This window comes from Mixia osmundae (genome assembly GCF_000708205.1).
Source record: "Mixia osmundae IAM 14324 unplaced genomic scaffold scaffold_10, whole genome shotgun sequence".
Lineage (NCBI taxonomy): Eukaryota > Fungi > Basidiomycota > Mixiomycetes > Mixiales > Mixiaceae > Mixia > Mixia osmundae.
Genome location: NW_014575554.1, coordinates 406,557 through 425,894, shown reverse-complemented (window position 1 = coordinate 425,894; position 19,338 = coordinate 406,557). Strand labels below are relative to the sequence as shown.

General features: G+C 55.9%; 14 protein-coding genes across 14 annotated transcripts; 8 read left to right on the top strand and 6 right to left on the bottom strand.

Annotated features, from left to right (window-relative positions):
• Window positions 1–110: 110 nt before the first annotated feature.
• On the bottom strand, window positions 111–1,251 carry L969DRAFT_96523 (uncharacterized protein; the record flags this gene model as incomplete). The annotated part of the gene is made up of 2 exons (XM_014710523.1): window positions 111–690; window positions 746–1,251. The coding sequence occupies 2 exons, from the start codon at window positions 1,249–1,251 to the stop codon at window positions 111–113; spliced, it is 1,086 nt and encodes a 361-aa protein (XP_014566009.1).
• L969DRAFT_202577 (uncharacterized protein) lies at window positions 1,103–2,791 on the top strand. Its single transcript, XM_014710522.1, has 4 exons — window positions 1,103–1,711; window positions 1,770–2,313; window positions 2,367–2,490; window positions 2,543–2,791. The coding sequence occupies exons 1-4, from the start codon at window positions 1,375–1,377 to the stop codon at window positions 2,672–2,674; spliced, it is 1,137 nt and encodes a 378-aa protein (XP_014566008.1). The 5' UTR covers window positions 1,103–1,374; the 3' UTR covers window positions 2,675–2,791.
• L969DRAFT_53341 (glycoside hydrolase family 16 protein) lies at window positions 2,755–4,143 on the bottom strand (the record flags this gene model as incomplete). Its single annotated transcript, XM_014710521.1, has 3 exons — window positions 2,755–2,891; window positions 2,943–3,403; window positions 3,458–4,143. The coding sequence occupies 3 exons, from the start codon at window positions 4,141–4,143 to the stop codon at window positions 2,755–2,757; spliced, it is 1,284 nt and encodes a 427-aa protein (XP_014566007.1).
• Window positions 4,144–4,377: 234 nt separating this feature from the next.
• On the top strand, window positions 4,378–6,887 carry L969DRAFT_89984 (uncharacterized protein). The gene is made up of 6 exons (XM_014710520.1): window positions 4,378–4,583; window positions 4,637–4,733; window positions 4,780–4,902; window positions 4,951–6,021; window positions 6,069–6,346; window positions 6,396–6,887. Exons 1-6 carry the CDS (start codon window positions 4,390–4,392, stop codon window positions 6,589–6,591), a joined length of 1,959 nt encoding a protein of 652 aa, XP_014566006.1. The 5' UTR covers window positions 4,378–4,389; the 3' UTR covers window positions 6,592–6,887.
• L969DRAFT_89982 (uncharacterized protein) lies at window positions 6,394–7,077 on the bottom strand. The gene is made up of 3 exons (XM_014710519.1): window positions 6,822–7,077; window positions 6,669–6,770; window positions 6,394–6,619 (listed from the first exon to the last, which is right to left on the bottom strand). The coding sequence occupies exons 1-3, from the start codon at window positions 6,900–6,902 to the stop codon at window positions 6,602–6,604; spliced, it is 201 nt and encodes a 66-aa protein (XP_014566005.1). The 5' UTR covers window positions 6,903–7,077; the 3' UTR covers window positions 6,394–6,601.
• Window positions 7,078–7,150: 73 nt separating this feature from the next.
• On the top strand, window positions 7,151–10,438 carry L969DRAFT_53030 (uncharacterized protein; the record flags this gene model as incomplete). Its single annotated transcript, XM_014710518.1, has 7 exons — window positions 7,151–8,536; window positions 8,590–8,789; window positions 8,839–9,315; window positions 9,362–9,459; window positions 9,513–9,563; window positions 9,610–10,198; window positions 10,246–10,438. 7 exons carry the CDS (start codon window positions 7,151–7,153, stop codon window positions 10,436–10,438), a joined length of 2,994 nt encoding a protein of 997 aa, XP_014566004.1.
• Window positions 10,439–10,469: 31 nt separating this feature from the next.
• Window positions 10,470–12,433, bottom strand: L969DRAFT_19491 (uncharacterized protein; the record flags this gene model as incomplete). Its single annotated transcript, XM_014710321.1, has 2 exons — window positions 10,470–10,662; window positions 10,710–12,433. 2 exons carry the CDS (start codon window positions 12,431–12,433, stop codon window positions 10,470–10,472), a joined length of 1,917 nt encoding a protein of 638 aa, XP_014565807.1.
• Window positions 12,434–12,575: 142 nt separating this feature from the next.
• Window positions 12,576–13,391, top strand: L969DRAFT_96515 (uncharacterized protein; the record flags this gene model as incomplete). The annotated part of the gene is made up of 3 exons (XM_014710517.1): window positions 12,576–12,695; window positions 12,748–13,140; window positions 13,191–13,391. The coding sequence occupies 3 exons, from the start codon at window positions 12,576–12,578 to the stop codon at window positions 13,389–13,391; spliced, it is 714 nt and encodes a 237-aa protein (XP_014566003.1).
• A 108-nt stretch (window positions 13,392–13,499) lies between these two features.
• L969DRAFT_96514 (uncharacterized protein) lies at window positions 13,500–14,550 on the top strand (the record flags this gene model as incomplete). The annotated part of the gene is made up of 5 exons (XM_014710516.1): window positions 13,500–13,917; window positions 13,983–14,130; window positions 14,182–14,310; window positions 14,363–14,440; window positions 14,493–14,550. The coding sequence occupies 5 exons, from the start codon at window positions 13,500–13,502 to the stop codon at window positions 14,548–14,550; spliced, it is 831 nt and encodes a 276-aa protein (XP_014566002.1).
• A 150-nt stretch (window positions 14,551–14,700) lies between these two features.
• L969DRAFT_96513 (uncharacterized protein) lies at window positions 14,701–16,543 on the top strand (the record flags this gene model as incomplete). Its single annotated transcript, XM_014710515.1, has 5 exons — window positions 14,701–15,863; window positions 15,914–16,046; window positions 16,098–16,241; window positions 16,289–16,474; window positions 16,523–16,543. 5 exons carry the CDS (start codon window positions 14,701–14,703, stop codon window positions 16,541–16,543), a joined length of 1,647 nt encoding a protein of 548 aa, XP_014566001.1.
• A 29-nt stretch (window positions 16,544–16,572) lies between these two features.
• On the top strand, window positions 16,573–17,296 carry L969DRAFT_96512 (uncharacterized protein; the record flags this gene model as incomplete). Its single annotated transcript, XM_014710514.1, has 3 exons — window positions 16,573–16,641; window positions 16,692–16,881; window positions 16,938–17,296. 3 exons carry the CDS (start codon window positions 16,573–16,575, stop codon window positions 17,294–17,296), a joined length of 618 nt encoding a protein of 205 aa, XP_014566000.1.
• Window positions 17,297–17,400: 104 nt separating this feature from the next.
• On the top strand, window positions 17,401–17,603 carry L969DRAFT_96511 (uncharacterized protein; the record flags this gene model as incomplete). Its single annotated transcript, XM_014710513.1, has 2 exons — window positions 17,401–17,424; window positions 17,478–17,603. The coding sequence occupies 2 exons, from the start codon at window positions 17,401–17,403 to the stop codon at window positions 17,601–17,603; spliced, it is 150 nt and encodes a 49-aa protein (XP_014565999.1).
• Window positions 17,604–17,753: 150 nt separating this feature from the next.
• L969DRAFT_96510 (uncharacterized protein) lies at window positions 17,754–18,120 on the bottom strand (the record flags this gene model as incomplete). The annotated part of the gene is made up of 2 exons (XM_014710512.1): window positions 17,754–17,873; window positions 17,950–18,120. 2 exons carry the CDS (start codon window positions 18,118–18,120, stop codon window positions 17,754–17,756), a joined length of 291 nt encoding a protein of 96 aa, XP_014565998.1.
• Window positions 18,121–18,417: 297 nt separating this feature from the next.
• L969DRAFT_89975 (uncharacterized protein) lies at window positions 18,418–19,221 on the bottom strand. Its single transcript, XM_014710511.1, has 5 exons — window positions 19,180–19,221; window positions 19,048–19,128; window positions 18,817–18,999; window positions 18,624–18,766; window positions 18,418–18,575 (listed from the first exon to the last, which is right to left on the bottom strand). The coding sequence occupies exons 1-5, from the start codon at window positions 19,180–19,182 to the stop codon at window positions 18,476–18,478; spliced, it is 510 nt and encodes a 169-aa protein (XP_014565997.1). The 5' UTR covers window positions 19,183–19,221; the 3' UTR covers window positions 18,418–18,475.
• Between the last annotated feature and the right edge of the window lie 117 nt (window positions 19,222–19,338).

Genomic DNA, 19,338 nt, shown 5'->3' with positions numbered 1-19,338 from the left:
AAAGAGACGCGAACCGCGACTTTACTTTTGACGTCTTTGTCATCTCTAGCCATCTCGGACTCGAGACTCTGGCCGGAGACGCGCATCCATGGCAGAGAGATACAACAGATCTACTTCGTAAGAGGCTTGGCCGGTGCGGGTGGCTTGCTGGAACGGCTACTGCTCAGGCTGGTGAGGATGTCCAGGTAGCTCTTCACAGTGCGCTTGCTTCCATCTGTCTTGCTATCACTCTCCTCCGTCAGCTCGGCCTTGAGGTCCTCGATCACGTTCTCCTTGACGTTCGTCAGATCGTCCATGTAGCCCTTCACACCGGCAAATTTGCCTCCTTCGACCATGGGACGAGGATGAGTGAGCGTTCTGCCGAGATACTCGTCGCCTGACCGACTGGCAGCGCCGCCGAACAGATCGGGATCGTTCCATGCTTCGAAGGTCTTGCCTTCTGATTGGATGCCGCGGTCTATGTAGCCAGGTAGGAATCGATCTGCATTGAGCGTGCCCCGAGGGGTGTTGGAACCCAGGACGAGCTCGTTGGACCTGGCAGGGGTATACGCCAGAGCTTCGCGTCTCGCAAACTGTATGGCAGTCGCTCTTGCTGCCCGTAAGGCTGCATACTGAGCGCAGGCTTCAGAGTAGGCGCGTGCGAGGGGCAATCTATGAGATTCGTGCAGATGGGCCGCAAAGCGTATTGCACTGTCCTCGCTCCTACACGTCAGCCTCTCAGGAGCTGGAAAGAGGCAGCACAGACTCTTCTGCACGAGGATTGCGGGTCTTCTGGGCTAACTTTGACCAAGCGAGTCCTTTCTGAGTCCAAGCCTCATCTTCTTCATTGACGACCTCTGACTCGACAAAGGACTGCGCTCGCCAGGATTCGAAAGGATGATCGATGTAGAACTGTGATCGAATCTTGTCCTGGATGGGGTAGGCAATCGGCATCGGACGAATTTTGGGCATCCTCAACTCCGATCGTCTCGCTCTCCTCCTCTGGTTCATCCCATCCAGCTGCCTCGCCGGTCTGTCGGCCCCTGCAGAAGTAGATTGGGCCATCAGGGCGCCTTTGCGTTGTACGCCTGCATAGGCTCGCTGGAGTGACAGAGGCAGGTCGTCGTTACTTCGGAGGACTGGCTCTTTGACGAGCGAGGGCGCGGGCGGGTGCTGCGTGACGGGTGTGAGCCATGCTGGTCGAGGGATGAGCCCTGCTCGTGAGAGCTGCGAGGCCGTCTGAGGGACCAGTGTGGCCAGTCTTCGAGGCATCTTCCCCAACTCGTCGTCCTCGTCTGACCAGCAGCAGCGAGCAGATTCGCACTGACGTGGCACCCGCCTGCCCAAGAAAAGTCAACGTTGACTCGTCCGTCCTTCGAAGGGCTTTCCCAGGCCATGGAGGAGCTTCCGCCAACGGGAGGAGTCCCATTCGCCGGCAAGAGGACAAATCTCCTCAAGGCGCTAGCCTACGGCCATCCCGTACCACTCACTCGCCAGTCAACCTTGGCATTCCGCTCGAGCATCGTCGGTCTCTTCACCCACCTACCTCCTTCATCTCGTCTCCTCAAGTGCCCCGAAGCTGTCTGGGATGATTGTACAGCTTCACTGTGGGTGACGAACGAGACGGATGCCTGGGCGCTCTGGCGGAGAGGCTTCTTTGGAAAGGGCAGTTACTCTCGCAGTGAACCTTCATGGTGGGCGAGAGAACAGGCTCGTCTGACTGGCTCAAAAGGTGCAAATATGACCTCAACATCTGGTACGGGGCTATCACTGATGCACAGACTGCACAGTCCTTACGGCTGAGCAAGTCACCGCCGAGAGACGGAAAGAGCGACGCGTGGAGAAGATTAACAAGGCCAAAGAGAAAGCCCTTGCTGCCTCTGGTCAGCCTGTTTTGCTCGAATCAGGGCCAACAGTAGCCGCACCTATCGTCGAGCATACTGCAGGACCCTCTGCGGAAGTGCTGAGGAGAGAGGACCTCGACTACACGCGCAACAATCTCGAGCATCTGCAACTTCAGCGCGAAGAAGCCTTCTTTCTGCTCTTCGCGCTAGGCAGTATCACCCTACGGCACCCCGAACTGAACGAGAATCTGAGTATCATCGAAGCTTGGGATCTGTTCTGTCGGCCGCCCAAGCCTTGGGACGAGGGTGACCTTCGGGAGCCTCTCCGAGCAGACAACCCGTTCATACTGTCTTATGTCACCTACCACCACTATCGCTCACTGGGCTGGGTCTGCCGATCGGGCACAAAGTTCTGCGTCGACTGGTTGCTCTACCGAGGTGCGGATGGCTCCTTCACAGGCGGAGCGGGTCCCGTTGGAACTCACGCAGAGTAGGCTGTGCCGTGTATACGGAGTTGCTGTTCATGCTCATCAGGTCACACAGATTCTCTGTGCTGGTCATGCCTTCCTATGAGACTACGCGGCCCGATATGGACTCGATCGAGGAAACGAGCACGAGCTGGCGATGGCTCGCGACCGTCAACAGGGTCACTTCTGGCGTCAAGAAGGTATACCCCCTGTCCCTCTGCCCCACAGCAATGACTCATCCCATCCTCGCAGACGCTTGTACTTGCTTATGTGACGATACCGAATCTGACTGAAGACGAATTACGATCACCCGCATGCTTGCAACGATACACAGTGCGCGAATTTGTGCTGCGCCGCTTCATACCCGCTCGGATGCGAGATTGACACTTGTGAGACGGTTGGATGTTGTTGATACAGACATGCATGATACCAAAGCTGATACAAGAGCGTGAAACGTGCAGGTGCTATGAAGTGAGTGTGTAGAGCTTGATCGACTTGGTTTCAAAGATGGCGTTTTCGAAATTGGTAGGATCTGCTACACACGACGTGATATTGCCAGGACAGCCCGACCACGGGTAAGCGCCTCCTGCCCAGTCGCCTCCTGCGCCGACGATGCATCAGTAATGTTCGTGAGAAGCTTTAGCATTCGCACCTAAAGTGATGTCGTAGATCATATACTGCGGTCCGAAGAAAGTGTCCAGGGGGCATGTCGATGAATTGTAGTATGCAGCAGGTAGGCCCCATTTGCTCGGCGTCGGCTTGCCCGAAGTGATATCCGCAGGAACGGCTTTGCGTGTGAAGAACCAGACGGCGATGCCAGAATCATCGATGAGAGTCGCGAAAACACCACCACCAGCTTGGGCAAAAGGTGCACCATACGAACTCGTGCGTGTGTCTTGCACACCGCAGCCGGTGTTGTCATTCTCTAGCGCGTTACAGTCCGTCACTGCGACGATATTGCCAGTAGCCTTCATTGGAGTCTGGAGCGTGCAGCCATCGCTAGTATGGATCGTCATCTGGTTGACCGTATTGAGATTGACACCTTCGACAATGTCAATCTCGCCTTGCGTTGGCCATGGGTAAGTAGGGTCACCGAGGAGCCAGAAAGCAGGCCTGCGCTTGCATGTCAGCATGCTGGTAGGTAGACGCAAAGAGAGTGTTGCGCACCATGTGCCACAGCCATAGGGCATTTTGAGCGCATCGAAAATGAGCAGACCGCGTTCGAAGCCAGTCTTTGACATGATTCTGACAGAATTGCGCCCGACGCCTAGCGGAAGCGTCGTATTGGCGTCGACCTGGAGTACAGGATTGCCTGCGGAATTGATGTAAGCCAGCCCGGCATCGAAAGCGGCAGACTCGTTGAGGAAATTGACGATGCCGTGCGTGGGGTCTGCGTCCGAGAAGAAATCCCAGTCGTCGAAGAAGTTCTTGCCTGCCCATGTCTGATTGAGCGCATATCGTTGGACAACAGTGGACGTGGAAGTTGCTGTCGTGCTTGTCGTAGTAGTCGTGGTGTGTGTGCTAGTGCTCGTAAATTTGACAGTGCTGGGTGTCTCGACCTTGCTAGTCATCGTGGTGGTATGTTTGACGGATGCAGTCTTTGCCGGTGTAGGCTTGTGTTTCGTTGTTTTCGGCATTGGCTTCTTCTTCGTCACCTTCTTCTTCTTCTTGCTGGTCTTGTTGGCAGACTTCTTGGCTTTGCTTGCTGCGTGATGAGATGCCGCTTTGTGAGCTCTTTTGGACATGTGTGCCTGTACACTTGTCCGGCGGAGATGTTTTGCTTGGGCAGACATAGCGCAAACATGGCTCGCTGCTAGGGTGATGCAAAGTGCGAGACAGAGAGCTGCCCGCATGGTGTCTATGTTTTGTTTATTGGCGTCGTGCCTGGGTGCTCGTCAGAGCGTGTTCTGTCGCGTTGACAGTGCTGCAAGCGGTACACAGCTCAGCACACCATACGAGGGTAAGCGCGAGAGCATACGATGGTGAAAGAGTCAGTGATGAAGCCTTTAGCGTCGTTGAAAGATTCGAGGGAGAGATAGGCAAACGAACGAGACAGAACGACGCGTCGATTATCGATCATCCAGCTGGCGGCGGCGACGATGTCGGCCAGCTTGCCCTTCCCTAGCCTGAGCTGGTTCGCCATATGGAACAGAGACCTGCCCAGACCGAGCACAGCCACCGAAGACGACGAGACTCGTCACGATGTGCTTTTCTACCATGTATCTCAAACTTCGGCACAAGAACGCCAGCAGCGTCGGATTGGGCTAGCGCAAGGCATGGTCGACTTCACGAGGTCACACTCCATCGAATTCAACCTATATCTTAGATTTCTGAAGCAAAGTGCAGGATGATGTCTCGGCCAGATCAAGCTGTGCAGAGTGTCCACTCGGCGCGACAACGCATGATTTTTGCCGAACCTGAACCGGGCTATTGGCTCCATGCTGTACGCTCATGCGCGCTGTTCAACACGCTGGCTTACTTCATGACAGGCCATTGACTTGCCCTGCCGAGCTAGCAGAAGTGGATCCAATGCGCCCACTGTTGCCCTCGACGAGGGACTCGAAGACGAGGCTCTCCTGCGCGGTCTGCACGCCAGCTATCGTGATTTTAAGGTACAGGCACCGCTTCTCATCGACAAGGGGTTCTGACGCGAGAGACAGCTACGCAACGGCACCTTTGCCAAACTGCTCAACAGTCAAGGACGCGCTACGCTCGAAGCTTTGCTCAAGCTGTTCTATACAATATGGCTCGCTCAATGGAACATCGAGCAATCGCTTCTGGGCTCTTCTGAGTATCTAGCTCAGATCAACGCATTGCCGCTGTCGTCTCTTTCTGGCGCAGAAGGCCGGTCACTCAATCTTACTGCGCTCGCAGAACATGCGAAACTGCGCGAGGCTCTGCACAAACTGTCATGCGGACGTGGGTGCTTTGCACTATGGCGCAACCGAGTCGTCCTGTTACCAACGGATCAGTCCTGCACGCCTATCGAAATTTCGGCACTTGTGCGATTATTGCAATCGGTTGCACCCCACCCACTTGCGCCGCTGGACGAGGGCAAGACCAAATTGAAAGCGGAAGCGATTGCTGCGACCGCCCAAGAATCACAAGAAACGTCAAAGTGGACAGTGCCGACCCTGGGCCTAGGCGGCTCGCTCAATGCTGTCGGCCAATATGTGCCCAGCATGTCCACAATCGCCAAAGTCACACGAATGGGTAGCCGAGACGCATCGAACGCGTCCACGCCACCTCCCGAAGCGAGCTCAGGATGGATTCGATCGATGAGCTGGGGCAAAGGTCGGGCGTCTCCCGCCATCGCACGAGAGAACGGTAAGAACGATGAGAGTACGGAGGGCCCAGATGTGGTGGAAGTGGACGAAGCTGCTATTGCCGATGCACTGCGAGACCAGAAGCTGCAGCGGCGAGTAGTCGGAGAGGACAGTGACGATGAGACGGCTTCCGAGTCGAGCTCGACGGTTGCCAATCATATCAGTAGCCGATTCAAAGATTCGCCAAAAGACAGCATCATTGCGGAGCCTGCCGAGGTTGCGCCTGATGATCAGCTCGAGCCAGAGCCCTTCAAAGAACAGAGCATAGAATCGCCTGTCGAGCTGGACACCGGCGAAGAACTGAAAGCCGCGCAACCCGATATCATCGAGGACGATGCACACGGTCGGATACGGGTTCATCTCGACTCTGCTTCGACACAAGGTACTGAATTAGTCTGGCAACAGGTGCGCATACTCCTTTCGTGTGACCATCTCGCTCATTTGATATGCAGATCGACTATTTGATGCTCGGATACATCGTCTCAGACGACGACGAGAAAGGAGATTTGCAAACAAAGCAACTTGCGCAGGAGCTGCACGACGTACTTCAGGCAAAAGAGCGCGCATATGTCGAGAGGGCAGAATACGATCGACGCTCTTGTATCATCGCCTCCGGTACCGGCCTCTCGACAACGACGAGATGGCCGCAAAAGACACAATCATGGTCAGGTCATAAGCATAGCGGTCAAGAGGCAGATGTTATCAGTGCTGTTTGGGATTTTCAGAGACTGTGCGCCCCTGGCACAATGCTATCGCGTGTGCTAATGCATGTCTGACAGAGCACCACAAGTGACAGAATCATACGTGCGAACAGGCAGCTCGCAGTGGGTGATAAGCAAGAGGCACGCGGCACCTGACTCTGTGGCGATAGAGAGCCATCTCTTCCTGCCCAAGCAATTCGGCAAAGAATCGAGTCTGGTCGACGCCGAAGCGGAAGCTAGACGCTTCGGAACTGTCATCGCTGCGCTCACTTAGCTCGACACGATCACCACTTTCGTCCGACCTGCTTCCTCATCACAACCTGCTATCGAGTATCAAGCCTGGACACTCACAGATTTCTGTACGCAGTCCTTGAAAGCCAGGAACTCTTGATTGCACATGCCCTTCTCGACTTCCTGGTACTTTGCAGTGATGCATTGTCCGTAGATCGCAGCCTGTGATGTGATCCCTCAGCCGACGATGGAAGCCTGTCTGGCTCGTTGTACCTCTTGGGAACACTGTGTGAAGCCCTTTGCTAGCTTCTGTACTGGTTGCAGGTCCCGTGCGAGCGCTGCAGTCGGCTTCATGTACGTCTCAGTGCCCAATACTCAATTGATCTGCAACACGCCAAGCAGTCAGGAGACGTGACGTCTTCCCCATAGCAGCGGACAAAACATGGCCTCGGCCTCTTTATAGTCCCTGTCAAGCTCGCAGCCGACACCGCTGAGACAAGGTCCTCACTCGAGCCAGCATTGGAGCTGTCCAGCAGTTCAACGGCGGGAGGCACACCGCCTCACGCTCAGAGCCCGCCATTGCAACGACAACCTGAGCTGCCATGAGCAGGCACTACCCCAGCTCGAACAGTCGGGGAGGCTCACCAGAGCCACCGAGGGAGCACGAGCCCGCCTTCTCGCCCATGCGATCGGGCGGCAGCTACCTCGGCAACTCGAGCGGACCAACCACAGTGTCGCCCTTTCAAGCACCCGCTCACATACAGCCACAGCTCTACCCAGGCACACGCTACACCGCAGCTCCCGCGAACTACTATGCGAATCCCTCGAGCAGCTCGCAGATGTACTCCAAGCTCGATTCGCCTAACATGGGCGCTCCCATCGCTCCTGGGTCAGAACGCTTACCGCCGTTGATCGGACGAGCAGGCATGCGCTCGCCAGAGATGCAGTACCACCGTCTGTACGATAGCAGGTCGCCTGCTTCCCAAGCCATCTCCGAGGATAGTTCGCGTGTGCAATACGAGGACAGCATGGAGGAAGATGAGTCTGACGAGGAGGACGAGGAGGATGAGGAGGATGAGGAGGAAGAACACATCACTTCTGTTCGGTCGAGGAAGCGCAAGAAATCTGATCCGTCGCTTGCCTCCGCACACAAAGCCAACGGCTCGAGCAAAGCCAAGGGAAAGGGAAAAGCCTCCAAAGCCAACGGCAAAGATGGCAAAGTCAAGAACAGTCGATCTTCACGCGCCTGCCAGGTCTGCCGCCGGCTCAAGATGCGCTGCGTAGGTGCGGAACATGGTCCGCCTTGCAAACGCTGCCAAGCAGGCGGCCACGAATGTATCTTTGAAGCCTCACAGCGAGGCAAGAGGAAGAACACCAAGACAGAGGCAATGGCTCGCTCGATGAAGAAGATGGAACAGACCCTCGATAGCGTGCTCAAGACGATCAGTACGAGCAATCCGTCTCTTCTTGCGGCAGCCGCAGGCATGGTCTCTGGCGCTCCCCACGACGACGCCATGCGGATCGACTATGAAGGTCCACGCAGAACCAATGCAGACGATGCGCAGAGTGCATCCGCCAATGCCATCAAGGAGAATGCGGCGGTCACATTCGCGCTGGCAGATGCTTCCGCAAGACGGTCAGATCAAATCAGTCGGCCTGTCTCGCCTCGTCTGCACTCACTGCCCGATAACAATCTCAATCCGCTTGGCTTGCTTGCCGAAGCTTCTCTGCATAGCATCAGTCGCGACGCGCAAAAGATAAGTACAAAGGTCCGCTTGCACGACGGACCGGACCCTGCTCTCCAGGGTGCCTCTGCAGAAGGCCAGAGCGACGAGAAAGGCAGCGCACCGAAAAAGCTCGCTGGCGTGGCGGATCCTCACTGGTTCCAGCCCGGACCGATGAACATTCTGCCGCTCCGGAAGATCGTGATCGAGCAGAGAATGCCGCCCAGCATACTGACTGACAAGGTCGTCACGATCGAAGAGGTCGTACAGGTCAGGCTGTGGCTCATGCGCCAGAGGCCGTTGCTGATCAGCGCGAGGTACAGCTCTTCTCGATCTTCTTTGAACATTGCAACATGCATCAGTGCCTTCTCGACCCAACATTTCACACGCCTGCGCTCGTTGCGTCTCGGTCTCCGCTACTCTTTACGACCATCTGCGCAATAGCTGCTCGCTTTTACACTGAACGACCAGAGCTCTTCGGCAAGGTCATGTCAGCTGCTCGTCGGATCGCATTCGAGTAAGTCTGCTTCACGAAAGCGACACCTTGTCGCTGACTCTGCTCGCAGTGTGCTTGTGCGCGGATACAAAAGCGTCGAGATTGTGCAAAGTTTGCTTCTCTTGACGTTGTGGAACTTCCAGCCTGCCGAACGATACGAAGAGGATCGTACTTGGCTCTTTGCAGGCATAGCGATCCGTATGGCTACGGATCTCAACCTATTCCGCAAGTCGACGGTCAAGTTGCCGGATTCAGTTGATGAGGAGGTCCAGATCCAGCACGAGCGCGAGCTACTCAATCGCGAACGAACATGGCTGTCATGCTTTATCAATGACCGGTCTCTCGCTTCACAGTGTGGCAAGCCTTCGTCTGTACACGAGGACTATATCATCCGCAATGCCGGCTCGTGGTGGAAAGATCGCTCCGCTTCCTCACTCGATATCGGACTGGCATGCATGGTAGAGATGCATCGGATCCACTCACGCATTCTCGAGACGCTCTACTCGGATAAGAACTCTCCATCAGGGCTCAATACCCATCTCAATTAGTGAGCTTCTTCTATGGAAGCTGCGTCGATGCTGACATTGGTGCAGCCCGCTGATCTACAAAGGCTTTCGTGCGCAAATGGACGCTTGGAGATTACAATGGCAACGCATCGGGATCGAGAATCGGCCGAAAGGTGAACCCATTTGTGAGCACTACCTCCGTCGCTGCAGATTTGTGTCAGGCTAACGATCTGTACAGCCAAGCTTGGTCAATATCGCGCTGTGATGCTCGAGCTCTTCTTCGCCTATTGTGAGTAAGTCGATCTGATTCTCTGACACAGCTGACTTGCAAATAGACTGCTTGCAATTTTCGAGCTTTGCGCTGCATGATGCAATGAGTGCAGATGGCGATCGCACGGATACGACCTACTTCTGGACAGTCTGCAATACGCTCGCAACCACAGTGTGCGAGCTTGCACGGGACGTCATGGCGCCAAGTGGTCACCTTCGCTATGCACCAGACAACCAGTTCATCTACATCTCCTACTCGGCCGTCTTCCTGCTCAAACTCATCAAGCCACAATTCTCTCATTTGTGCGACGAAGAAGCAACACTGAAGCTCGTAGGAGGCGTAGCCGATGCGCTAGCGAGCTGCGCAGTCAGTGACACGCATACTCCCGCACTCTACGCTTCGTTCCTGCGCGTTCTATTGCAGAACAAGATCAATCCCCGCGACAGTCGCTTACCCTCGCGCGGCACCGCGGAGTCGGCGACTTCATTCGGAGGAGGCACATCTGCGCCAGTCTTTGGCGCTGATAGCGAGCCAGTACCTGTGAAGGACGAGGGCCAGCCCGTCTTCGCGCAGACGGAGATGACGTCTTCTGACCGCCTTGACGCGTCTACACTCACATCGCAGTCTATGGACGTTCTCATGTCTCAAAAAGGGTGCGTTATGTGCTCCGCCCAATCGATCTTGCTCATGAATGGCGCAGATTCTGGGATGATTATCTACCACCCGGATTCTCAGATGGAGTGTTTCAGGGTCTCAGTGGTGGTGGCGGCAAGCTAGCACTTGGGTCCGATGCGGACGCAGACATCTTCGCCTACATCGCTACGCCGCTGCAAAGCCGTCGCGCCTCGCCATCGGCGAGTCGCGGGGCTAGCCCTGCTAAGGAGACAATCTAAGTAACATCGTGTTGTGACTTTGTGCAAAGTTCTATGCATTGTCATCATCGTCAGCATGCGATTCGCCCGCCGGGAACAGAAACTTTTGTGCAGTTTCGTACGTGGCCCATGAGATTGATACTGCTGGCGCGACTTTGAGAATGGTAGGTGTGAGGCCTTTGTAGAACCCTCTGACACCCTCGTGACGGTAGGTCTTGCTGACCACATCGCGAATGCCAGTGTATCTGCGCAGACATGAGCACCAACGACTTCTGGCAGCAAAGTGACATACGTCTGAGGATGGGCTGGGCTTCCTGCGGCCTGCAGTCGTGTTCTGGCAAGATTGAGGGGATAAACAGATGCAGCCCCCACACCGCCGGAGAAGGCGCCGAATGCAAGCGAGCCGATGAGGCCCATCTCTTCTGTACAATAGTACTTCTGGTAGGCGCGTTTGAGGAACTCGAAGCAGGCAAAGTCGATGCCAGAGTAAGGAAAGACGCCTACGAGACCCCAGGTCAGGCCGCGGTAGTAAGCTCTCACGCCGCCTTCTTTCCACATCTGTTTCGCGGTCGCGATGACGAGTGCATTGCCTTTGAGCTTGTTGGCCGTGCTTGACATGACGCGCGTCTTGAGCGTCTCTATGCCATAGATGGACAGCTGACTCGACAGGCCGCCGATGCCGCCGGCAAAGAAGCGACTGGTGCCTGAGATATCGCGTGTCTTCTCGACATTGTCTACATACTTGGCAAAGAAGCGCTTGGAGGATTCGTACGATAGAAATTTGATGGCCGATTCTGGAAAGATCTTGATGGTATTGAGACCATTGCCGATGTAGAAACCCTTGAGACCGTCTTGCTTGTAGATCGATGCTATCGCTTCCCTGAACACTCGGGCGCCTTTCTTGCTGATCTCTGCTGTCGCATTCAAAGCCTCTCCTGGTTTTTTGACCAGATCTTTGGGTATCGGCGCAGACACATTCTGGACATTGGTGATGAGATATACTTTGAGTCGGTCGAACGGTGCTGTCGCTGTACGGGACACCGCGCCTGCGATACCACCTGCAAGTAAGTATTTGAGCGAGTCGTCAAACATGCCCCTCTCGTCTTCCTCGTCCTCTTCATCTTGCGGCGTGTCTTGCTGTACGTATTGCTGCTGGTCTCGAAGGGACGGCTCGTCTACTGCTTTTGCTTTGCCCTTGGGATCAGGATGGTGAGTTTGCGTCACTGGCGGAGGCGCGGCTTTGTTGGTTGTCTGTGTCCGTTCGCCGAGTGTCACGTCGCCGTCTTGGGTGGCGACAGTACTGGGATGCCTGGCCACACCCCTCTGTTGCTGGTAGTAGTGGTAGATCTCAGGAACAGAGGTGGAGCGCGGCAGCAAGAGCAAGAAGTCGCGCCACTCGCTGAAGCAGATGTGGCCGTCTCTGTCCTTGTCGATAGCATTCAGGAAGCTCTTGAGCTGTTCGTTGCTCGTCTGTATACCTGCGCGCTCTAGTGCAGCTCTGAGTTCGGCAGCGTCGAGCAGCCTATCGTTATTCCGGTCGAGCTCATTGAACACTTTCCAGAGTTCGTGCTCTTTCGCTTCGGCGTACCGCACAAAGCTAGAAAACGTCTGCTCGTTCTCGCCCTCGCGGCACTGCTGCCACAGCTCGTCCGCATATGTATGATGATGCAGATGGGCCGCCTTGTCGTCGTGATCGGTTGCGCTCGGCTGTGCAGACCGACTGCTGCCTTGCTTCAGCGCTTCAAAGAGTCGCCTGAGCCTGCTCAGCCTGTTCTGCGGACCCTCGACCTGTCTGAAGGTCTCGAGCGATTGTTCCGGTGGCGGTACGGCTTGGATGTCAGAGGCCTCACGCAGGCTGACGTCAGAGTCGAGATAAGTGGACGAGGAAGCTCGACGGGGCTGAGACATGAGCTCAAAGGCTTCACGTTTGCTGAGCTTCCTCGTCGCTAGCAATCCTGCTGGCCTGCTCGTCCCATCGCTCTCCCGCACGCCTTGCCGGCGCTCTTCGACGCTCATGCCGCTGCCCGGATGCCGCCCCTGCTGTTTGGCTGACTGGCTCAATCGCGTCGTCGGTGCTGGTGCTGGCCCGTGCTGGCTTGACTCCACCCTCGGGCTCTCTGCGGACGCCCACTGATCCTTCCCTGAGGCTGGCGATGGCATGATCCTGCGAGAGTGGAGCCTGAAGACGCCGTCGCTCGAAGCGAGCGTGGTCAGCCTGTCGAGCAGAGCACAAGCGACTTGTCAGGACTTCAGCCAGAATCTCATCCATCTGCATGGCGCAAGTGCCTTCGGGGAGCCTCGTCGGGCCTGTCAGCTGACACACAGAGCAGGCTCACTACGACTCGACGTGGAGTGCTCAGATGAACGTCTATCGCTTCGTGCAGCCCGGCCAAGCCAACTCGAACGCCAAAGTGATGCATGCCGTCTCGCTCTCGACCACGGGAGACTTGCTCGTGAGCGTTCATGATCCGACAAGGCTGGCTGTCGATCCAACACGAGCGACGACGAGCATGGTCGTGGAAGCGAGCGCGTTCAAAGAGCTCGTGGGCGGACCTTTGGGTGCAAGGCAGGCTCAGGCACACCCGACGGGCACCCTCACAGGCTGGCAACATCGCCCTCGGCAGCTCAGTCTGACGGGGCATGTGCTGCTCGTCAATGACATGCGAGTGCTCGTTGGCTATGCCACCAGCGGTGACATTGCGCCCTTGAGCTACTTCATCCTCGTCAGCTGTTCCCCGTCACATGCTGGTACGCACAGGCTGACTCAGAGCAGGCTGAACACCTTGCGATCGATCTACCTGCTGATTCGCGTGTGCTGCTCGACGGTCTGCAAGCAATCTTGCCATCGCAAGTACACTTGCTCCCACCGCCCGGTCTGCCTGGCCAGGATGGCGAGCCCAAGGTGCCGTCAAGTGCAGCGACAAAGGTAGCACAGGCATTGCTAGCGTTGTACCGCGCAAAGCAAGCCATCTGACTCTGACTCTGCCTTCATTCATCATCGAGTGACCGGTCCGTGTAGCGTGCAGTCGCGATTCAATTTAGAGTGAGTGACGACAGCCTCCTCCCCCAGCAGCAACAGACCATGGCCGCACCCACACGTGGGCTACGATGGCTCACGACAAGCGCAGGAAGGACTGTACTGCCTACTGTAGCACCCGCAGCACGACCAGTGCCTCTCTATGTCAGAGCCTTGCCAGGCTCGAGGCGATCTGCAGCCAGTGGCACTGCGCCTCTGTCTGCCACCACAGGCTCACCAGGCCAGTCCATCGCCATCGATCAACACCCAGCGACGTCCTCTGCCGATCTCACGCCCCTTCCGGGCTCATCCGCTCAATTGGCAGAGATCTCGTTATCTGAGGGCCCAGGCTTGGCTTCATCTGTCTCTCATCCCCAAGACTGGTCAACGTCTTTCTCTGGTCTATCGGTCGAGCCCTTCTCGGCAGAGATTGCCAACGTCTTGCTCGAGCCTCTCGATCCTGAGGATATAGAGATCAAGCCAGGCACGTCGTCGATCTACTCAAACTCTCAGACAAGGAGGTCTGACTGAGTCACTTTTCTTGTGCAGATGGCTTGCTCTACTTGCCAGAGATCAAGTATCGGCGGATACTCAACCAAGCCTTCGGACCTGGAGGATGGGGTCTGGCTCCTCGAGGGGAGACGACGGTGACGACGAGAACAGTCTCGCGAGAGTATGGTCTCGTCTGTCTCGGCAGGCAAGCTCACTCTGTACCGCTCGCAGACACAGTCGCTGACTCGAACAGCAGATTGGTATCAGTTGCAAGAGGAGAACAAGAGTTCTTCGATCCCAGTGGGGTCTCAACAGCGACAGAGGGTTGCAAGTCCAATGCGCTCATGAGATGTTGCAAAGATCTCGGCATCGCCAGCGAGCTCTGGCAAGCTCCTTGCCCTGTCTTGCGCACTGACAGATTCTCATCGATCTTACAGGGATCCACGCTTCATCAGAGCTTTCAAAAAGGCCAATTGCGCAGAGGTCTGGGCAGAACACGCCATGACCAAGAAGAAGTGCGCTCCTGCTTGATGAGTCCACATGCACCGCGCTGATGCTGCTGAACAGGCGCAAGCTGTGGCGAAGAAAGGACACCCGACTGGACTACCCCTACAGTGAAAGCTAGATTGCTGTTGTCTCGATTTGCCCTGACGTGTAACTTGTTCCTTGGATGTCATCGCGCTGACATTTCACGAAATAGCCGAGCACGACCAGCGACGGGCTAGCATAAAGCTGCCAGCGCGGAAGCCGAATGGCAGACCGACTGGCCGAAGGAATGGGTGCTCCGACCGTTGCCAGGCGAACGTCCGATGAGATGAGTGCAAATGGCAAGGCAAAGCGAAAGACGTCTCGAGCGTGTGGGCACTGTCAAAAGGCTCACATGACGTGCGATGCCTCTCGTCCCTGCGCGAGATGTGAAGCCAGAGGGTTGGAAGATAGCTGTGTGGATGCAGCGAGGAAGAAGGCAAAGTACCTGCGAGATTTCGACGACGAAGTCATCTCCCAGCATCCTCCACAACCTCCCCACTTGCCTCTCTACAGCCCTGCGTCTGATGCTGGCCCTTCCACGAACACTCACAAGCCTGCTCACCCGTCAAGGCCGCCTCGACAGTCTACTTCGAGCTTGCCATACCCCAGCCAGGAGCTGACGAGGCGGACCGCACCCTCCTCACACGATCACCCTTTCGAGAATGGCAATGCGACCAGGGCCAAAGGCAAGAAAGCGTTTGACTCACAAGCTGCCAATCTCGAGTATGACATCTTGTCGAGTATGCTTCACGGTAACGGGATGGGCATGTCGCCTAGCGCAGACACGCAAAGTGAAGGCAGTAGCGGTCAATATGCCGGTCCAGGTCCTCTCGAGACGGCCAGTCCTGCCTCTTTCCTCTCGCGCCTGGAAGACAACCAGACGGCTCATCCACAATCGAGCGCGCCAGTCGAGTATCTCTCGCGAAACGACTTGCAGAATCTGCTGGAATCGAAGCAATCAGAGGAGATGCCTGCACCACCTGTGCCCTCCTCCCACTCGCCTCTGAGCTACCTTCAGAGGCAACAGGACCACACAAGCCCGCGTCGGGGCGGTGCGACATCATCCTTGCGCTCGACGTCGACCAATGCCGTCGCTTCATCTTCGAATGGCTTCGATCAGCCTGGCAGATCTTTCACCTCGCCCGGTGCGAGCGCGAGGCAACAACCACCGCCTCTCTCCCCCGTGCTGACAGACAGCTCTTCTCGCTACCGGCCGGCCTATGAGCGTTTCCCTTCCGGCTCGTCCCAATCGTCGCTCGCACAGCCTACACCTGCCGGTCCCTTGCCCGAACAGCAAGCTTATGCCAGTCGGGCCGGCGTCATGCATCCTCAGGACATTTACGACAAAGTCACTCGGCCATATCCGTATACGGAAGCGTATCACTACCTCATCCGCCACCTCAAAGAAAGGTCAGCATGCCTGGCCTTGATGTGACCAGGCATTGAGGACGCTGGGCCAGATTTGAGAAGAATGACATCTTGCGCATTGTCAGAGCGCTCGCAATTTACCGACCGAGTCTGATAGCACTACAAATGCCACTGAGCGAAGAAGACGAGGTCTTCATCGAGAAGTGCTTCCAGCGATCTCTCATCGTTCGTGTAGATCTCCGACTCACAATGCAGACGAGCTGACAAGCATTGCAGGAGTTTGACAAGCTCATCTCGTTCTCTGGCACGCCCACGGTCGTCTGGCGTCGGACATGCGAGATCTGCCTGGTCGGTGCCGAGTTCTGCATGCTCACCGAGTGGACGCCCGAAGATCTCTTGGCCAAGAAATTCATCTACGAGGTATGTTCGCGACCATGTCGGCATGCGCTCAGCTGAACGAAGGACAGATCATGGACTCGTCGAGCGTTGTAGAGTACTATGAAGCGTTCAGCAACCATGCTTTCGAGAATACGACGCAAGCCGTTATGACGACCTGCGTGCTTCTTACACCAACGGGTCGGCCTGTGCCTTGCACTTTCTGCTTCACCATCAAGCGAGATCTATTCAACCTGCCATCTGCCGTTCTCGGCCAAGTACGTCTGTCATCACTTCACGAGGATCGTGCGCTGATGAGGCAGCAGTTCCTGCCCATCCTGTCGTAGCAGCTGTTGCTCGTATTGAAATCACGCGTATGATCTGCTCGGACGTTGCGCACCTCCACCAATATGGCGACATTCCTCGAGATATGAAGCCCGAAAGCGTGGGTCTCACAGTAGAGATCGTTACAAGCTCATCTGCGGCGTATGTCAGATACTGCTCACAAGGGACGAGCATCCGATTTGCAAGATATCAGACCTTGGCCTTGCACGGATGTTTGAAGCTGGCGTCGACCTCACGACGCAATGTGGCACTGCCAACAGTCTAGCGCCAGAGGTGCTTGCATATCGCAACGGCAAGACCGGCTACGATCAGGCCGTTGATGCTTGCTCGATCGGCCTTAGTGCGTCTCACCTCTTACTCTCTCGTGGCTTTCTAAGTTGCTGATCGTGTTTGCAGTCGTCTATGCTTGTCTGTCGAATGTTTCCCCTTTCATTGAGGACACAAAAAGAGGATATCTACCTTCGCATGCCGAGTCGATCGCCGAACCCGAGATCGCAGTTGACTTCCTTCAACGCTTGCTATGGCACGACCCAGAAAGTATCGTTTCATCACTACCTAAGAAGCCGTCAAATACGCAGCGAGCGCGGTCCACCAGTCGGGCTGCATTTCGCAACGGTCTAGACAGCTCACGCGCACTAGCAGCCAGCTCAATCAAGGTTTTTGCGCGCGTCGCTGTTGCAGATGGCATGCCGAGCTCATCTGCTCCTGCCACGCTGCCCGCATCACGAGCAAGACTCTTTGTAAAGCCAGTATGACTCGATCGCAGCAGAAGTTCGCATCTAATGACATGCATCGATTGTAACAACAAGACACAGCATGCTGAAGGCTTGCAAGGAGTGCTCCTGAGCGCGACTTCGCAATGGCATCAAAGCTAAGCGATCAAGTGTGAGTCGAGTCGGACATCCTACTCCCTCTGGCTAGACGTTGTAACCTCAGGACGATAGCCGTGAGCGACAGGGCAGCTGCGATCCATCATTGGTCTTAAACGGTGAGCTGCTTCGGTCTAGCTGGAATTGGCCATCATGGAACAGGTTGCGAGTCTTTTTCTATGGCTTCCAGTAGCGATTGCGCGAGGCTGCAGTGCCATATCGCGTCGGGTCGGGTCGAGTGGAGTGAAGAGAGTCGTGCGAATTTCCGCCAGATATATACCCAACTTGAATATGAAACGCGGGGCGATACTTGAATTTGTGCGATGAGCATGCAAGGTGAGATCTAAACTTTGCTTGGCACTAGCAGTATGCGCTGCAGCTTGCTGGTGACACCAGGCTTGGGATCGATGCAGTCAACCGACAAGGAAGCCGCCTCAAGATCCGAGAGGGCATGCAGGAAGCGCTGAACGAGTAAATTGACGACGCATGTTGCGACAAGAATCTGACGATGAGACAGTGCCTAGCCCGCAGCGTGTCACGTTGAGATATGCGCATGAGCTAGCATCGCCGACCGTTGATTTCTCACAGGCTATCGCAGGGCGCGATGTCAGCGATTGCACTAGATCACGCGCAGGAGATGAGAGCAGCCCAGATCTTGTGAGGGTCGTACTGGGGTACACGTCCGAGTTGCTGATGAGATCAGTTGACATGGCGGATTCAGCCATGCGAGATCAAGCGCGATCACTACTGGGTCCAGCCAGCTCCATCTTTGGAGCCACAAGTACTGTACATAAGAGCTCGCGTTTTTCTGCGACTATTGAATACTGACTCTGGTCACGCTGGCGCGATGAGTGGCACCCGTCCGGCAAGCACACTACGGCAGGATCCGGGGAGCTGCCCCCGCAAGACAGAAAGAGCGCCTTTCTCGATTGTGTGACAGGAGATTGCAGGCTCAGTCTCCGGTCACAATCTGCGAATGATCACCCTGGCGTGCTATCGCATATGCACGCGGTCTTGAGGGCTCGTGTGATTGTACAACAACAGATAGCTTTTGGAGTCTCTCCGTCAGATAAAGGTTGAGAGGTAGGACTCTGCGACGATACGTGCTCTTGCATTGAGCGAGAGCTTCATTTCACTGATCTCCTTGTCGACATCTTCCATGAACCTGTTCAGCACTTTAGCCAAACAGCCCACTCTGTGCAAGGTCTCTTACTGGATGACGAAGTCGACGAGCTTGTGCTTGAGCATTTCTTCTGCGTTGCGGTGCGTGATGAGGAAGGAGATATCGAAGCCTTGTATTGGCTTCCTACGCAAAACGACAAAGTTCTCTGCTCTCATCATCAAGAAGCGCGTGAACTGCTCTCGTCATCAGCCTATCCGTCTGAGACGGAGCCACCGAGACGCACTTGATGGGAGAGTATGCGCTCTATCTCGTCGGCTTGCTTGATGCGTATACTGAGCCTGACGGAATTGATGGATGCCTCAATGAGCACTTGCTCAGACGCGTTACGCGAGATGAGCAGCGGCGTCAGCAAGATCTCAGGCGTCTTGCCAGATTCTATCTCTGCCACATTGTGCCTCTCGACGTTCTGCAAACCATGTCAGCTCGGTGGTAGACGCCCAGCATGTGGGCGAACCTGTGAGGCAAAGTTCTCGACGGATAGTGCTGCTGTGAGCGTCGATCGCACGCATGCGAGGTAAGGCCTGAGTGTGTTTGACTATGACAACTCATGAGCCACGAGCCGCATGAGGAGAAGACGAAGACATACCATGAGTGAGGCAGTCGCTTAGCTTTGGCCGGCGCGCTGTGCCGCCGGCGCCGCCACTCGGGAGAGACGAAGCGTGCCACGAAGGTCGAGGAAAGGAATTCCAAATCAGCTTGACGACGAGGGTACAGCTGGAGTAGCAGCTGCCCCGACCTAGGGCGA

Excerpts from the sequence above, each read along its gene's own strand:
- L969DRAFT_202577 (XM_014710522.1), top strand. The coding sequence starts at position 1,375 with ATGGAGGAGCTTCCGCCAACGGGAGGAGTCCCATTCGCCGGCAAGAGG. Across the intron at positions 1,712-1,769 it reads TCGTCTGACTGGCTCAAAAG|TCCTTACGGCTGAGCAAGTC; the intron begins GTGCAAATATGA and ends CAGACTGCACAG. Across the intron at positions 2,314-2,366 it reads CCCGTTGGAACTCACGCAGA|ATTCTCTGTGCTGGTCATGC; the intron begins GTAGGCTGTGCC and ends CAGGTCACACAG.
- L969DRAFT_89984 (XM_014710520.1), top strand. The coding sequence starts at position 4,390 with ATGTCGGCCAGCTTGCCCTTCCCTAGCCTGAGCTGGTTCGCCATATGG. Across the intron at positions 4,903-4,950 it reads CCAGCTATCGTGATTTTAAG|CTACGCAACGGCACCTTTGC; the intron begins GTACAGGCACCG and ends CGCGAGAGACAG. Across the intron at positions 6,347-6,395 it reads GTTTGGGATTTTCAGAGACT|AGCACCACAAGTGACAGAAT; the intron begins GTGCGCCCCTGG and ends CATGTCTGACAG.
- L969DRAFT_89982 (XM_014710519.1), bottom strand. The coding sequence starts at position 6,902 with ATGAAGCCGACTGCAGCGCTCGCACGGGACCTGCAACCAGTACAGAAG. Across the intron at positions 6,771-6,821 it reads TCACACAGTGTTCCCAAGAG|GCTGCGATCTACGGACAATG; the intron begins GTACAACGAGCC and ends ATCACATCACAG.
- L969DRAFT_89975 (XM_014710511.1), bottom strand. Across the intron at positions 19,000-19,047 it reads TCGAGAACTTTGCCTCACAG|AACGTCGAGAGGCACAATGT; the intron begins GTTCGCCCACAT and ends CATGGTTTGCAG. Across the intron at positions 18,576-18,623 it reads CTCGTCGACTTCGTCATCCA|GTTCATGGAAGATGTCGACA; the intron begins GTAAGAGACCTT and ends AGTGCTGAACAG.